We start from the raw sequence: 16,698 nt of genomic DNA on the forward strand, positions 1-16,698 counted from the left end.
TTGAAAGGTTAAATTTATCGAAATTTTGGACTTTAAGATCTATTTGGGATGGATATTCAACTACACAACTATGCTCTCAACTGGCTCTGTCTCCATACAACCACCACCACTTAACTGCAATAACAAGTAGTAGTATCTTCAGTGGTGGAGGCACATTGAGACAAGAAGGGTCACTAGACCTCCACTTTTTCTTGAATTTTAAAGTAAATATGTGGTTTTTTATGTAAATTTTAGTCTTTATGGGGGTAAAAAAAAGGTTAATTCATGCAAATTATTACCCTTTACTAGTTTTGACCCCATCGGCAGAACATCTTGCCTCCGTCACTTTGTAGCTTTCTAATCAACTTGAACGATGTTCAACCAAATCAAGTAGAAATTGTTTTCATTGCTGTTAGAAGACTAACAAGAACAAAGGTGTTGCATCTAGAGTAAGATTTCTTAGTTGTTAAAACACAAAATTGGTTAAAAAGACCAAAATCAACAATTCCTGGGTAAAATGGACAGTTAGATTTTGATACTGTTTAAATGGACAAAAATGTAAAAATAGGCAGGATGTAACCAGTTTCATCGTGCCCATTTTCAAATATTTTTTCTTATTTTTAATTTACACATGATGTATCCAGTTTCATCCTTGCTATTTTTTAAATTTAAGCTAGGATGAATCCAGTTTCATCCTTGATATTTTTATTTGGCCATTTCACACAGACTACTTTTTACTCGTCCATTTGAACCGTGATTTAGAAATATTTGGACAAATAACCGATTTTCCGTTGTTAAAAATCACATGGCCAATTAATTGGTAAAACCGCTTCAAAAAAAATCTATAATGATAAATAAAAAGAATTACAAGTGTCACCTGTCATAATGTGACACATGACATTGGAGAATGTTGATGTTGTTTCTTGGTGTGATCTTCGGCAAAACCAAAACAAATGCAACTTGCAAGGATTTGGAATTTCCCCTTTTGGACAATTTATGTTTAATGTCCTCCACTAAATATTGACTAATTCGGCTATAAAACAAATAGCAAACAAGTTATTGACAATTAGCACACAAATTAGTAGTAAAATGAGAGTGATCGATTTTATTGATATATATAATATATATTAATTGATTTAATTCATCAATATATAGTAAAAATTCCTATAGGGAGTAGTGTTGAGGTAGAAACTCAGCTTTTACAAGTAAAACCTTTTGCCACTTCAAATCCACAATTAATAAACAGGAATTGAGGGCACTTTTACAGTAAAATAGAGCTAAAAAAGGAATTAAAAAATTTTAAATGAAAAAAAATAATGAAATACTAAACGGATTCAAATCAGGTAGATATGACTAATTGACCATATTCATACACTGATTGATCCATATATATATATATATATATATTTTATATATAAATGTACCAATATGTTGATGTTGATTAATCGGTGAGATTTCCGTACCCCAGAATGATCGATGATCTAACGTTCAGATTCGGTTTTGTAAGAAGATGACAATTTGCTTACCCATCTGGTTAGACTCCTCCTTCGCGAACTACGTACTGGACGTTTATCGTTATTCATCGATTCGACGAAACTCTTGAGACGATCCATGGCGAGGTGCAAAGTATCTTCTGACATATTAGCGAAACATAATCTGAACCAACCTGGTTCGCTGCAATGGCAAGAAGCTCCGGGAGAAATGTTTAGACCAACTTGATACATAATTTTCTTCCAGAGTTCCATTTCGCCTTCAAATGTTTTGGAACTCAAAAGATGCCTCATATCGACCCAGCAAAATAATCCAGCATTACTTTTCAAACAATCAATACCGGCATTTTGAAGTCCCTCGACTAATAAACCATGTCTGTTCTTAAGTCTCTTTTGATTTTCTGTCAAGTACTGGCTCGTAAACTTCTTGTCGGACAACATTTCCGATAAAAGATACTGAGTCTGAGAAGAAATCAATCCGAAACTCGACATTTTTGTTGCGGTTGAAACGACGATTTCATCGTTGGAGTAAATCGCACCAACTCGAAACCCGGGTAATCCCAAGTCTTTTGAAAGACTGTAAACAATGTGAGTTCTTCCCCAGACACTGCTGTTTTGAAGGTTTCTTTCGATCAAAACCTCGTAAACACTTGTAAAATCTTCTGATTCAAGAACTGTGCCGGAATAAATTTCATCACTAACTAGATGGATTTCCTTTGCTTCAACAAACGTAACAAGACGGTTTAATTCAGCTCGGCTGATGGTTTTTCCCAATGGGTTTGATGGGTTTGTAATCAACACTCCTTTAACTTTCAAGTTCCGTTTCTGTGCTGTGGTGTAAGCTTCTTTAAGTGCTGATTCAGTAATTTCGAATCCGTTGTGGCTGGAACAGTGAATAGGAACGATTTCTACTCCGGTTCTCCACTTGAGATCTCTATCGAATCTGTAAGAAATAATAGAAAAGTAATTAGACTCACTAATTAATTAATATAAGCACGTAGATATCAAGAAAATGTAGCTTCATCAACAAATTAATATAAAGTTAATGGATTGCTTACCCTGGATAATATGGAGTTGGAAGAAGAAAAGCTTCGCCGGGATTCGCAAGACAGAACATAAGAGTTTCGTTAGCTGAAGTTGCACCAGCTGTAAGAACTAAGTTTCTCGTATCAAAGTGTACTTTGTTTCCTCGTATTTCAGCTAAGAAATCCACCATTGCCTGTAAGAGTTTTAATAAGTTTAATTAGCAATCGAGATTAATTAGCTAATTAATCATATCAAATCAAGAAAATTAATAGATAACTTACATTTTTAAATGCTGGTAATCCATTGTAATCTTGAAACAGAGCTAATTCTCTGAAAATGGATTCACCATTTCTCTTAAGTGACGATGCATCTGGATTCTTCTCTAACCATGATTCAAGAAGGTCGAAAGACAACTGATTCTCTGCAAGACCCATTTGAATAATTCCGGATGGATTCTTAGTTTCATGATATGGGTTCTTTTCATATTCTTGCCATCCAAGGAAATATGAAGAATCCTGTCCGTGGGAATTACACGTGGCTTTCTTTGATAAAAAGTGTGGGAGTTTCATCATGACTTGTATTTTTTTTTCTCTCAAAAAACCGTTGCAACCTCTGATGTACAAAATCAGATAGCTAAAAAATGGAACACAATTGAGTTTAAGAGATTGAAGTTGGATATTGGAATGGAGGATGAAGAAAGAAGTTGGAGGAGAAGGAGAAGAAGTTGGAATGAATGAAATGACTTGGATAACTAGCAAGAAACACTCACATATATATAGACAAAGTTTTTAAGTGATTTGTATTACGATGACAAGTTCTACTTCATAATACTCTCTTGAGTCTTGACTTTGACTCTCTCTCTCCACTTGATACTAGCTAGACAGAGATAGTTGGGGGCATTGAAAGTTTAATTAGAATTCCCGATTTGTGCAAATTAAAAAAATGAGAATGTAAATAAAATAATAATCTATAATTAGAAAACTACAAACACGGAAATGATTAGGACCGTCCATCTAACATTTATTACATTGGAGGATTAATCGACGCGTATTTTCCTTTTACAGTAGATTATTAAAGCTTAAGTTAGGCATCGGAAAATAATATTAAGAATTTTCTTTGTTTCTTTTTTGTTAATAGTAAAAGGGATCATGACCCACGCAGGTTAACAGTGAAACTCTAGGCGTGTGTTGCGCAACAGAGTCACGGTGAGAACAATAATTCCTGACTGCGTTTGATGCGGGTGAAATTTTAGGCAGGCTGTTAATGGAGGTATCATTTTATCGGAAATGTATCGAATCTCATATTTGTTTTATATAGGATTCGGTGTCCCGACACCCCTATTAGCAATAAAGTCACAATAAAAAGAAATCACGCTGTTGGAGCTGTCTTTATGTGGATGAAACTTTACAAATGTGTTGTGCACAATAATTTGGTAGAAAAAAGATTTGTGCACTGTTCAAATATTTTTGATATAAATGAAATTTTAGGCATAAGTTGTGTAACAGAGTCGAGACGCGTCTATAAAATTGAGAACCATTTTTGGAATGAAAATTGATAATAAGAAATAAGAGCTAACGATAATGACCAACTTTAGGAGAATCTAGCAATTTCAGTTTGTGGTTTTATTGTTGGAAATAAAATCACGTTCAATGTAAAGCCCATGCCGACAGGAGATCCTAGAGACAATTGTTTTGCTGAGTGTTGGTCCCACTAATAGCAGCATGCAACGCGGGACCCGTTATGTTCCCCGCAGAAATACAACTAATCCCGCGTTATTTGTTTTTGCACACTATCAAATACTAATCCTTAATTTTATTCTCAGTTTTACATTGAATGCTTACTATATGATGCATGTATACATATGTTTCTTTAGCTCAAAGTTGTTTACTTTTAACACAAAATTGGTTAAAAAGACCAAAATTAACAATTCCTGGATGAAAAAGACATTTTGATTTTGATACTTTTTAAATGGACAAAAATATAAATATAGTCAGGATGTAAACAGTTTCATCCAACCCATTTTCAAATACTTTTTCTTATTTTTAATTTACATCAGGATGCATCCAGTTTCATCCTTACTATTTTTTAAGTTTAAGTCAGGATGAATCCAGTTTCATCCTTATTATTTTTTTAGTGTCCATTTCATCCATATTAATTTGTACTCGTCCATTTGAACAATGTGTTAAAATTATTTGGACAAATGACCCATTTTCCGTATTTTTAATCCAATGTGAATTAACCTTGTAAAAGTCAACCCAAATGAATGATTCAAATAGGTCCGTTCTTTTAGTTGATCATATAAGATGATCAAATTTCAAGTTTGTGATTGCATTAATCTTGATTTCAATTCCCACACAAGACCATTACCAATGTAGGTCAGGGAAAATCCAACTAAACTTATTTTTATGACCATTCACAAGAATTTTTACAAGGAAACAAACCAAGAATTTTTTTAAGGAAAAAGACCTAAAGAGATTCATCACAGGGGCGGAGCCAAGTTTTCAAAGAAACGGGTGCAGAAATTTGCTCTAGGGAGATAAAAAAAAATTACGGGTGCAAAAAGTTGCTTTGGGCTATTAGGCTTTAGAGCCAGCTAGGATGGGAGTGCAAGTGCACACCCCAGCGCTAGCCTGGCTCCACCCCTGGTTGATCACATCTGAATTCGTCACATGTAGGGAACTCAATGGTGAATTCACAAATATAGAGCTAAATGGTTTAGCGTTGAAAAGTTGTTTCGGATCTAAATCACTTAACCCTGGTAATTGCTATTCATCGATAATATTTTTATCCTTGAGTTACATGGGGAAATCTAATGGCCAAAACAGTGGAAAGCTAAATGATTCAGTCTTTTTGGTGATGAACCATCTCATGTTTTCGTCTTTACACCTTCATAGCGGTAAGAGAAGGTTGTTGGATATTGTTGAATATGTTTGTCGCTATGGTAGTGCATAGTTTGCGAATAGAAAAATCAATTCGGGAATACAAATGCAAATTTTCAAGCTCCAGGAACATGGAGAAAATGCATAGTTCATAAACTAGGAATATTACTTCATGATCTCTTATTCACTTTGGAGTTCAGCGTCATCAGATTTTGCAGTGTTTGCGAACTAAAAAATCAGTGTATGAACACTAAGGTAATTTGATGTTTTTAGGATCTTTTTCATCAAATATAGTTTATTGAACAAAAAAATTGTTCTTAACCTCGAAAGCGGTAAGTCCTCTAAACATCCTTTAACCAAGCTTGAATTCGTGTTTCGAGATTAGTCAAGCTTGAACTAGAAACTCTTCTTTGTGATTCATCATATACACTGAAGCCGTACGATATTGTATCAGAAGATAAAATGATATAAATAATGAGTAAATAGGATAGTCACTTTTCAAATATTTTTGATGATATATTCTTATTGTAGTGTTCTATATTCCTTCACAAAATGAGCATAATCCAAGCATATAACGCCACCATTTACGTTGAAAATGAATCATTTAAAATAAACAGTTAAATTTAAATTTCGTAATGATAAGGTTTGGTTGTTCGAAATGCACTATATTTTTATATAAATACAGAGCTTTGTAAGAAGATTATATTACGAAAAAATTGGTTTCACAATTATTGTCATATGAATTCTATTAAAAAAAAAAAAGATAGCTTCAAAATTGTGAGATTGAATGAGAATAAGGGAATAACCATGTCAACATGTCGTTTTTCTTTAGTTTTTAACACTCCATCCATGACACCACATTAAGACCATAATAAGTTACATTTAGCGAAAAAACTAGCAATAGTTTACGATCAAATCTAGAAAAATACATTTAAAAAAGAAAAAACGGTTAAGCTTTGACCCTAACTACCCACCGAATATGTTCAACTCAAATACGAAATTATCAAAACATTATTCTTTCTTAAGATGACGGTTTCTTGTCGGGTTGTTGCTTATAATCAACTGTTTAGAAATTACCACTACCTTGGAAAACAAGGTAATAAAGAAAAGGTCAATCTATTTATTTTTTCTCAGTACAATTCCACCTGGATGCCTTTAATTTTGGTCATGTCTCATTCTTCCCGGTCGGTCCCTGTTTTAGCTTTAATTGTTTGGTTGACTTTAATGAAACAACAAGTGTAGAGAAATTACCGCGACAGACAAAAATCTTCTGCTAGCTTCAACCCTGCGTGGCGTCGTGGATCATCACACTACTCTTCTCAACTATGAGATAAAACCCTACAAACTCGGCTTAGTGTCTAAGGTGTTTGACTTGGATGATTTTTGAACATGAAGTAATTCGTACGACTTTGACTTTGGGGTGGTGAGTTTCTCCTTGCAACTGTGGACTGATGGAGAGGTTTCATCATTTAGTCAATTACTCTAAAGTCTCGAATGCGATAGAGTTCTCCAATTTGGCTTGACCTTAAGTACTCAGATAAGGGATTAATTAAAGATATGCACACCATATGCCCTCAATGTGTAGGGGATGTTTTGGCACATACTACGTAATAATGGAGGTGGCTGGCCAGGTCCAAGATTAAGACGCATTAGACGTTTGCACGATCCGCCAAAGGATTCGATTCCCATGTCTAAATATGTGATTCATTTGTGGTCCATATCTGTTTGTCATTTTGTTCCAAAGAAAAACAAGAAATAGCATTGATAGGAACTGCTCCAATGGTGTTACACAAAATGAGCTAAACTTAGCTACTGAAAATACATTGAAGATAAGGCTTGAAGTCAAGAAAGTACCTAACTCGTAAAGAAACAGGAAATAGCGAAAGAGATCTAAGAGACGACAATAGCGAAATTTGGCCTAACACACTTGAGAAAACAAAAATAGCGAACAATGAAACCCTGCGAGGAAGAAACACATCACATCTTTCTTATGCAAGGAAACATCCTCTTCATCTATCTACTTGGAAATTTACCTAACGAAAAATATGGTTCTTTCGTACTAACAAGATTGATATGAAACCAAACTCCTCCGCCCTACTAGCTAGCAAGGAACCCCAAATGTACGTTCATATTGTTACTGTTGCGAAATGCAAACGGCCAGGCAAGATGAGAGAAAATATGCTAGAGAGAGCTATCATGACTCGGTAATACATTGAATATATTTTGTCTTGTAATCGACATCACATCGGACAGCTTCGCGGTTCTTCGTTTTCTTTGCCAATGTCATGCATGTCAGTACGTGTAACTTCACTCTTAATCAGCTACTAGGTTGCTAGCTAATGAGCTATATAAACGGGACCGTAAGCTGATAAGTTGGGACCAATGTATGGCTCACTTTCCAGTCATGTCTCGGATTTCGGCAGCCAGTAAGACGATTCAGCTTAAATGATTTAGTTTGTCAAAAATTGACATATAAACTGGCCCTCCATTGATATTTCATGTGCCTGGAATGGGCGCCTAATTGTGGCCCCTATTTTCTGTGTTTTGTCGTAATGTAACAGGCGGGGGAGTGATGCTTTGGTCACTTGCCCATTGCTCCCTAGACGTACCGAAAGTGAAAGGGGTAAAAAAAAAATCAACCACGTATTAAAAAAAAATACACTAACCAAGGTTTTTGCATAACGTGCTCTTTGTTACTTATATCTGGTTTCGTCCCCGGTATAGCGTTGCATGGTACAAGGGGTCTTTCAGATATTATTTTCTAAGATTTAGTCTGATTACGTTCATTTTAATCAACCTAATTAAACGATTCCTGGTGAGTTTTCATGTCTTTTAATTTTATAAACATTAATCAAAAGACCTATAATCGGGCAAAGAGCTCGGTACAACATTAATCAAAAGACCTATAATCGGGCAAAGAGCTCGGTACAAGTTTCAGAAGAAAATTCAAACTCATTCATCGGATTTGGGCAACATGCTAACTCTTTCTTATATTTTGTCCGGCACAGTACAGAGCGGTCACTATCGATCTGGTGGTTATGGCATGGCTAAGTATGTTTCGCAATTCCACCACCCTTACCATTTTAATAATCACACCGAGTTATATTCTAATTAATCAGATGATCATGTTTAAACCCTACTACATAGTTGCATCGTAATGCTTCTGCTGCAACATGAATCGAGCTAGGGATTTTGTTGCAGAAATCCACATATCTAATATGCGCAGGTACAATATAGCCGACTTTAAACTATTTAATATGCACCTATACATAAATCACGATAGTTTCCAACAAGGGCGGGGTGGAGGTGGAGGGGGGCAATTTTTGGGACCACGACCGGGCGCTTAGACTCGTGTGGCTCAGTCCTTCTCCCAGATTGGTCGGCTACCTCGAGCAAATAGAAAAACAATTTTGCGTTTGACATTATTAGGGAGGGGGCGCATACATTGCAGAACACTAATTTTTTTCTTCGGAAAATGAGTTATTTGTCCAAATATTTTTAAAACATGGTTCTAATGGAAGAGTAAAAATCATTATGGGTGAAATTGACAAAAAAAATAACAAGGATGAAACTGGATTCATCCTGGCTTAAACTTAAAAAATAGCAAGGATGAAACTGGATGCATCCTGATGTAAATTAAAAATAAGAAAAATATTTGAAAATGGGTAGGATGAAACTGTTTACATCCTGACTATTTTAACATTTTTGTCCATTTAAACAGTTTCAAAACCTAAATGTCTTTTTCATCTAGAAATTATTGATTTTAGTCTTTTTAACCAATTTTGTATTTTTTTCCCCACTTTAAATATTTCCCCCTTACATTTATCTCAGTTTGGTTAGAAATTCGAATTGCTCAATGATTTGGCAATCGCTCATGTGTAGGCGGATTCCTGGGTAGATACTGCTAGTTGCTTTCTGTGGCTGTATACAGTGTGCTTGCACGTGATTTTGTGATGTAAAATCCCTGGACCTATAGCATAATAATAATTATCGACAAACCTACCTTACTGTCTGATCCATTGTGTGTAGTAGTAGGATGTAGCTGTTAGGAGCATACTGTATATAGAGCTGCGGCCAAACAACCTAGTCCTGAACCTTCCATGCATTTTTCTATTTGAAATGATCCGGTTGCGGGTTTGGTTCTGGTGAATGGCAATTATTGGACAACAAGATTTAACTGTATATTTGGTTTGGCTTCCGTCGAGGTCATTGTCATGCATGTACGGGGTAATCTAGCTGTACTCTGTATGATGAATCAAGTCCGGACCTTCACCTACATTGTAGTTGCTCAACCGGTAAGACATGCAGAATACCCATTTGGATGAAATAAGCAACTCCGTTCCTAACTGACTATCAATGAACCTAGACTTGCTTTTCTTACGTAATTTGGCATCCAACTAGAAAATATCTCGGAAAACCAGTTCAACAGTAGGTATGATCACAAGAGCCACCCTAACTCAGTGTACGTACGTATATCAAAACTTTAAACAACACCGAAAAAATTGACAGCCTGCATTCAGTAGGACATACGTAATGGTGGGTGTATGATGGACCGTAGGGTTGTAAGTTCGCAAGTGGTCACTTGGGGTGCTCTCGTTGCCCATAAACTTCATACATAATTAATAACCTACAATGTCTCCCGGTTGGGACTTGCATTCCCTTCCAAATTTCTTTCGCACTCCAAAACGGCAAAACCCCCATATTGGAGTGACCTTGCATGCTTTCAGATTTACAGTGACAGGCAGGGTGGGGTACGGCTCATGCTCCTCGCATCATCACGTGAAACCCTCCACCATGCAACCCTACAATTAGCCCTACTCATCTACAAAGATTAAAACCTTTGTTTGAGACAAAAGTGTTAGTAGTATATTTTAGACCAAATTTCTTTGATGGTCCTATATTTTGTTGCTAAAGAAACAAGGCCTTCTTCTTGGCTCATGACAAATGAACATGACAGCTCATGTCAAAATTTGACCCATGCCTCTCTATAGTGTCAAGAAAAAGACACACAAACATGTCACTCGATCTCTTCTCTTTGAATGTTCTTCTTCGGAGGTATTTTATCTTCAATTCTCGTTTTGTTATTGAGGCAAAATTTGGAGAGTTTTGTCACCATCTTAAAACACTAATTCAGGAAACTTCTTTGTCATGATAATAATAATAATAAAACATGTTATCTATTGATTATCCAAAACAATAGTACTCTCTTATGGTATTACACTAAAACTTGTTGGATTATGTGTGTGGATGGTAGTCAACGAAAACTACTTGTGTGGGTGTGGATAGGGAATGAAAATACCCATGTCTACCAACTACAAATATGGAAACTCTCAAAAACTTCATTTCTATCCACTAATACTTGATAATTATGTTCTTTTCTTCTTCTTAACTTTCAATTTTATTTGTTTCTCTTTTTCAAATGAAATCTTTGCTAAAAAAATCCAAGAAACAAAAATACTCGGGTTTTCGATTTTGACATATTTAATCTCCATAAATCTCCGGTTAGACTGTCTATCTTGTAGATTATCTCTATTTACAAAGTTGTGACCATAATCCTTCAATTATGCAGAATTTAGTTACTCGTAAAATTTGAAAACCTCTGCAGACAGTATGTTTATTTACTAAAGAAAATCAACCAACACCAATTTTATTTTATTTTTGACAGGAACCTACACATCCATGTGTGTCTGCTCTAAAGGGCCGGTCCACCTGAAAATGGAAGTGTCTCATTGTTTCTGGTTCACCATAACTTTGGGTAGCTCTACCTCTATATTTTATTGTCTACCAACATAGTGCATGTTAATAATTGGATGATTTGATCAAGTTTTTCATTGTTTGCCATTTAATCATTGGCTTCACCAGCAGTCACATGGTGGGCTCCAAGCCCATGATGCTTAGATTTCAATAGGCATATCCCATCACTTGATGATTAAAAATAGATATACCAGAAACTGATTTTCATTAAAAAAATGTATATATAATTTAGTTAGGAGGTGGGAATGGAATGGCTGAAAAAATCTTAACAAGAACAAAAGAGCAAAAATAAATCATTAAACATGACGGACAAGCCGACTTTTCTTTCTTTTTCTCCTTTCATTTTTAGGGAAGAAAATCCCTTGTTCTTACAATTATTGCCTTGCACATTTCGGTGGTCTTTGAGAGTTGTTTGGTTATTATTTTAAGTGGCTGTTAAGGTGCATAAGAATCCCAGTATCTGATATGAAGAAGTTGTTTGACATTCTCTTGAGAAAAATATTTATACGTACCTACTGTTTTCATACATGTATAATGCAGGTGACCAGGGCAGGGCTGTAGAGTGTAGCCACATGGTGTTTGAAAGACATTCATTTCATGGCGTGGATAAAATCCACATTGTGACAAAAATCTATGGAAATTACATGTTCCATTTTTTTTTTCTTTTTTTTTTAGAAAGAGATAAATCCATAGCCAATGTTCTTTTTTTTTCTTTTTTTGCCAATTACTGTATCTATAGTTGGGACTCTTCCATTGGGGAAGTGGTATTCCGAAATGGCTCAGTTTATTTATTTTTAAGAACATTGGCTATGGATTGCATATACAAATACAATGAACTCATTTTGTTTCTTCGAAACGAGCAAGGCAGATTATATTTCGTCCCCATATAGGCTTCTTTCTTTTTCTTTTGTCCCTAGCAAGGCCCTCCAGACTCCAGGTAATTATTTTACTAGTCTTGACGATTCCAAAATTTCAAGAGGTGCACAAAGTTGGGAGACTAGCCTTGCTGGCCATTACTAGAAGAGGTTGCGAGAGAAAAATTCATCTCCAAACCAATAAGCATAACGTTTTACTGGTCTGGAAAAAAGGTTCAGGTTATGAAAAGGCATGGAGTAGGTGTTACCGAGCCAAGCTTGATTGATAGACTGGAACTGAACCGAGTACTTGCAAAGCCGTCATTTCTGTAGCCAATATCTGTCTTTTCTTTCAGGGGTCGGTCCATTTCTGCTTTAACTTAGAGCCATTTCTTTGGAAAAATAATTGCCAGGTGCTATTGTTCACAGAGTGAATTCTCACTGGCCTATGCATTAAATGACAAACACTTGCGGGTTACTTTTTCAGACCAGTATCAAAGTTCACTACATTTGTTTGATTAAATAACATAACTTTAATTGGCTTCGCCTTTCATGGAACATAACAATCTGTTCAAGAACAGGGAAAGACAGTGGGCAAAAATACTAATTTAACAAATACAAACTAGTGGAAAACCAGTTTATGCATACTTCCACTACAAATTTAATAAATATCTTCTAACTTACGAATAGAACAGGAATCTAAATGTAAAGCGATTTAATTTACCATCTGGAAGGAAGATATATATTTTAGATGTGAGTTTATCTTGTCGATAAAAAAATTCAGTTGTGAGTTGAAGAAGACTCTGTTTTGACTATAGGTGTAACAAGAATACCCCAACCTTGTGCGCTGTTGAGAATTTCAATGGTATGCACTGAGGTGGAAAACTTGACAGCTTGGTTTGTAAGACTTCTTGAGTGCAGCTTGCTCAAACTTCTTGATGGCAGATTCGTTTTCTTCTAAGCCAGTCTGAACAAAATATCTTATCCACCAAGACGAGCTACGCAATTTGGCCTTCACAAGGAAACGTTCCAGGATGTCAATCACAGAATCCAACAATTGATGCAATCTTTTTAATGAACATAACCATAACACTGAAATTATCAGTTATTTAATGCGAATAAAAAAAGATTTTGCCCCTCAAAATACGTCTGTGAAGCAAATGAACGGATGAAACTCTAAACAGTATAGTAACGAATAATTTGATGTCATCATTGACATAAAATAAGAGTCTTATTAGTGACTGCAGTTTCATTTTGGTACTTATTTTAGATAAGATCATATTATAATCGTAAACTGAGTCAGTAATGCCATAAACAACAAAAAGCTGCTCACAGGTTTCCCGAATCTAGATAGCTCAGCAACTTTAGCTCTCTGTTGGCCTGGAACACCTGCATACAGAAATGAGAAGCCAGTTTAAGAAGGTTGGGTATATCATTGTCATTCTTATCTACGAACTTCTAGCCTGGGGTTAGAGACAACCATGTATGAGTGTGCACCTTAAAATCCAATAGTGTAAAAATTTCAGAAATTTACCAGAAAAAATGACAAGACCGTCAATGGAAACTCTAGCAAGATCAGGAAGAGTTCTGTTGAGGTACTTCGGAGACAAGTAATCCAATGCATCAGACACGATAACGAGATTAAATGACTTTTCTCTGTAAGGAAGAGGAAACTTGATATCAGCAACACGGACAATGCCCTTGCGCATAAGAGTCTTGCAGCTAGCATCAGCATCCTCAATCTCATATGGTTCCACACCCCATGCTTCAACATCCTCTTCTTTATATAATTTAGAGATCACTGAACAAGAATCAGGGCCTACATGCAAAACTTTACGCATGGCATCACCGTATGCTTTCTTCAGTACAGGTATCGCAGTCTGAGCTTCCAATGTGCATGAAAGACCACCTGAATGTAAGAATCCCCGGTGAGGCTTCCATAAAATGGAATGGATAAACTTAACAAACTGATCTACGAATATGAATTAGAGTAGGCTCTTAGGTTACTAAAACATACAGATAAAAAATATCTCTCATAGCTTGTTTAGCTTCTTCATCCATGAACAAACGGGTCAACTTTCAAGTCAGTTATACAGAACTCCAGTGTACCATTTGAGTAAATCCATTGTAATGCTTTCTAACCCTGAGCCATAGTTTATATCATATCTGATTGAGGGATATCTAAAGAGTTGTGATTATTATTTGTAATTTCATTATGTCGACTTAACTCTACAAGTCAGGGTGTGGACTCAAATTTAAGTAATGGTAGAGCACAATAAAAAATCACATGCCCTGATGATGATCATTACGCTGGCTAATTTTGACCCTATCAGTGGACGCAATTTCTAACCAAAAAAACTGGAAAAAAAAAAAACAACCTTGAGCCGTACATTTTCTAAAGGTAGACTTTTACTACTTGAAACCGAAAGATGTAATATCGGTTCAAAAGCCTAACCTTAAAGCTTCTGTTACTATTTGCAAAAACATGTCAAATTATCAATTGTACTTGATAGAGATCAGATGCCAGGAGCTAATGTTTAGTTAGTGAAGAATAAGTGGAGGCTCATCTTGAAACAAACTGATAGCTGATTGACTCTTTATTGGCAAAGAGAAAATGAAGATCGTGATAATATCAAGTAGTTCAAATCAGTAAGGTTGTAAAAACATTCTGACAGCTACAAAATTAACATATAATATGAAAGTAAAAACTAGATTGGCACAAATTGTATACCTTCAACTTTGCTAACAGCATCTCTATCAGCAACAAATCCACCTGTCGTGTGGAAATGTATGAGTGAAACAAAAACAAAAATCAAATAATTATGAATCGAAAATCAAAGAAATTGTATGCTAAACCAAGAACAGAACATCACTAATAGATATGAAAATCTCCAATCCAGCAACAGTTACTTAACATTGATCTCAGCAAACAGCATATAGAAAAAACAATCACTTGAATACATACTGCTGGAGCAGTTTGGAGGATTATACAAACCTGAGCCACTATATGAATAACCAATAAGAAGGAGTGCCCCCTGAAAATTTAATGAAAACAATACAATCAGGATTCGAAATGATGAGACATGCCAAACAGTACTAATTTTGATGAATTGTATATGTAGGAGCCTATTATAAAGTGAAAGCTCAAGGGAATGTGATATACCACAACGAGCAGGCCAACTGAGAGGAATGGTGAAGAGCGAGATTTCTGATGCAATGAGCTTGCAAATGGTATACCTCCACTCTCCCCAAAACGCCGAGCAGGATTTCCTGGCCTTCGTGACATGGCTACTGCTCTTTTTTACAAGACTTTACCCTGATTCCTGACTGAAAACCATGCAAAAACCACCTTGTTTATCAGATCTCCAGTTAAGAAGCGTAATAAATGTAAATTTAAACATTAATTCATTAGTTAAACAATGAGTACATTCTACTCAACATGCTAGCATGAAATTGGGGAAGTTCCAAGCCAACTAGACAGAAACAAAACTATCCTAATTATTAGATCTGCACAATTTTCACTACCCAGATATAAATTCATAAACTCCAGAGAATGTGCAACAAAATTTTGTAACAAGCTGAAGGTAATACTAACTTTTGAAACCGGATCCTTACATTTTACACCTCACATTACTCCATGAAACCAGAATTAATTATCAATAAGGTACAAAAAAATGTACAACAATTCAATCTGAAACTTGTAAATCATTCATATGAACCCGTGAAATTCAGTGAGAACTCGACTTCAGCATAATAACAAACCTATCAATAAACATTTCATAACCATTTATAATGTCTATCTAAATCAAATTACCAGTCTGAAAACGCAATAGATCAATCAGGAAACAGGAATCCAGAGAAATTTGAAGAATGAAAATGTTAGGGTTTTGAGAAAGTACCTTAAGAAGCTATATTAAAGAAGAAGAAGAAGTTGTAATCAGGATTTGTGTATAGTTATTAAGTTGGATCTAGATCTGCTCTTCTTCTACTGGAGTTATTACTTATTACTTACACTACTTTCACAGTAGCTGCTCAATAATAAACTTTCTTTTTCCTTTCGGATATTACATTCACACTTATTTTCAGATGTTTTGCTTTTATACTTTTCTTTTGATCTTCTTTTCTTTTTAACTTCTCATAAAAACACTTGTTTTTAGTAGCTTTATCTATGCATTTGTGTGTCGGTGTGGTTTAACTTCTCCTCTTTTGTGTAAAACCGAGCATCTCGGCCCGTGGGCTAGTGTATTGGCTGTCGAAACCGGTTATGATTGTAAACATGGATTATAGTCTTATCCTACCAGCGAGTTTCATGAGAAACGAGACCATGAAATCAACGGAAGCGGATAGGGAATGATTATATCGCAAAGGGGGCAAACTAACTCTACCTTCCATGTCAAAGGGGGGCAATCTAACTCTACCTTTCTTTCTGCAATATTACGTCATCAGGGACTTGAACCTGAGACCTCTTGGAACACATCAAATCTTTGAGGAACGGAGATGACCAGCTAAGCTAGCTACTTGTTTCTTTTCTTTTGTTCCTTTTTTTTTATTCGGAAGCATAAGTTTGTTTCTTTATGAAACCTATTTTTATTTTATAGTTTTGAAGAAAGAAAGGTTATTTCCTTTGAACAAGTTTGGTGTTTTACCTGATTTTTAAAAATCAAAATTAATTTATTTTTGATTTTCCTTATTTCTTATTCCCATTTTTCCTATTTC

General features: G+C 35.4%; 2 protein-coding genes across 2 annotated transcripts; both read right to left on the reverse strand.

Annotated features, from left to right (window-relative positions):
• Window positions 1–1,129: 1,129 nt before the first annotated feature.
• On the reverse strand, window positions 1,130–3,216 carry LOC113278032 (1-aminocyclopropane-1-carboxylate synthase 3-like). Its single transcript, XM_026526976.1, has 3 exons — window positions 2,777–3,216; window positions 2,528–2,688; window positions 1,130–2,412 (listed from the first exon to the last, which is right to left on the reverse strand). The coding sequence occupies exons 1-3, from the start codon at window positions 3,065–3,067 to the stop codon at window positions 1,461–1,463; spliced, it is 1,404 nt and encodes a 467-aa protein (XP_026382761.1). The 5' UTR covers window positions 3,068–3,216; the 3' UTR covers window positions 1,130–1,460.
• Window positions 3,217–12,476: 9,260 nt separating this feature from the next.
• Window positions 12,477–16,109, reverse strand: LOC113283408 (probable pectin methylesterase CGR2). Its single transcript, XM_026532649.1, has 7 exons — window positions 15,882–16,109; window positions 15,146–15,309; window positions 14,978–15,017; window positions 14,714–14,755; window positions 13,517–13,891; window positions 13,316–13,371; window positions 12,477–12,994 (listed from the first exon to the last, which is right to left on the reverse strand). The coding sequence occupies exons 2-7, from the start codon at window positions 15,266–15,268 to the stop codon at window positions 12,842–12,844; spliced, it is 789 nt and encodes a 262-aa protein (XP_026388434.1). The 5' UTR covers window positions 15,269–15,309; window positions 15,882–16,109; the 3' UTR covers window positions 12,477–12,841.
• Window positions 16,110–16,698: the final 589 nt, after the last annotated feature.

This window comes from Papaver somniferum, chromosome 5 (genome assembly GCF_003573695.1).
Source record: "Papaver somniferum cultivar HN1 chromosome 5, ASM357369v1, whole genome shotgun sequence".
Classification (NCBI taxonomy): domain Eukaryota; kingdom Viridiplantae; phylum Streptophyta; class Magnoliopsida; order Ranunculales; family Papaveraceae; genus Papaver; species Papaver somniferum.

Bases quoted from the DNA above. Each gene is read 5' to 3' on its own strand.
- LOC113278032 (XM_026526976.1), bottom strand. From the start codon at position 3,067: ATGATGAAACTCCCACACTTTTTATCAAAGAAAGCCACGTGTAATTCC. The intron at 2,689-2,776 runs GTAAGTTATCTA...AAACTCTTACAG, and splicing joins GATTACCAGCATTTAAAAAT to GCAATGGTGGATTTCTTAGC. The intron at 2,413-2,527 runs GTAAGCAATCCA...TATTTCTTACAG, and splicing joins CCAACTCCATATTATCCAGG to ATTCGATAGAGATCTCAAGT.
- LOC113283408 (XM_026532649.1), bottom strand. From the start codon at position 15,268: ATGTCACGAAGGCCAGGAAATCCTGCTCGGCGTTTTGGGGAGAGTGGA. The intron at 14,756-14,977 runs GTTTGTATAATC...TCCACACGACAG, and splicing joins TTATTCATATAGTGGCTCAG to GTGGATTTGTTGCTGATAGA. The intron at 12,995-13,315 runs GTGAGCAGCTTT...TTCCTTGTGAAG, and splicing joins TATCTAGATTCGGGAAACCT to GCCAAATTGCGTAGCTCGTC.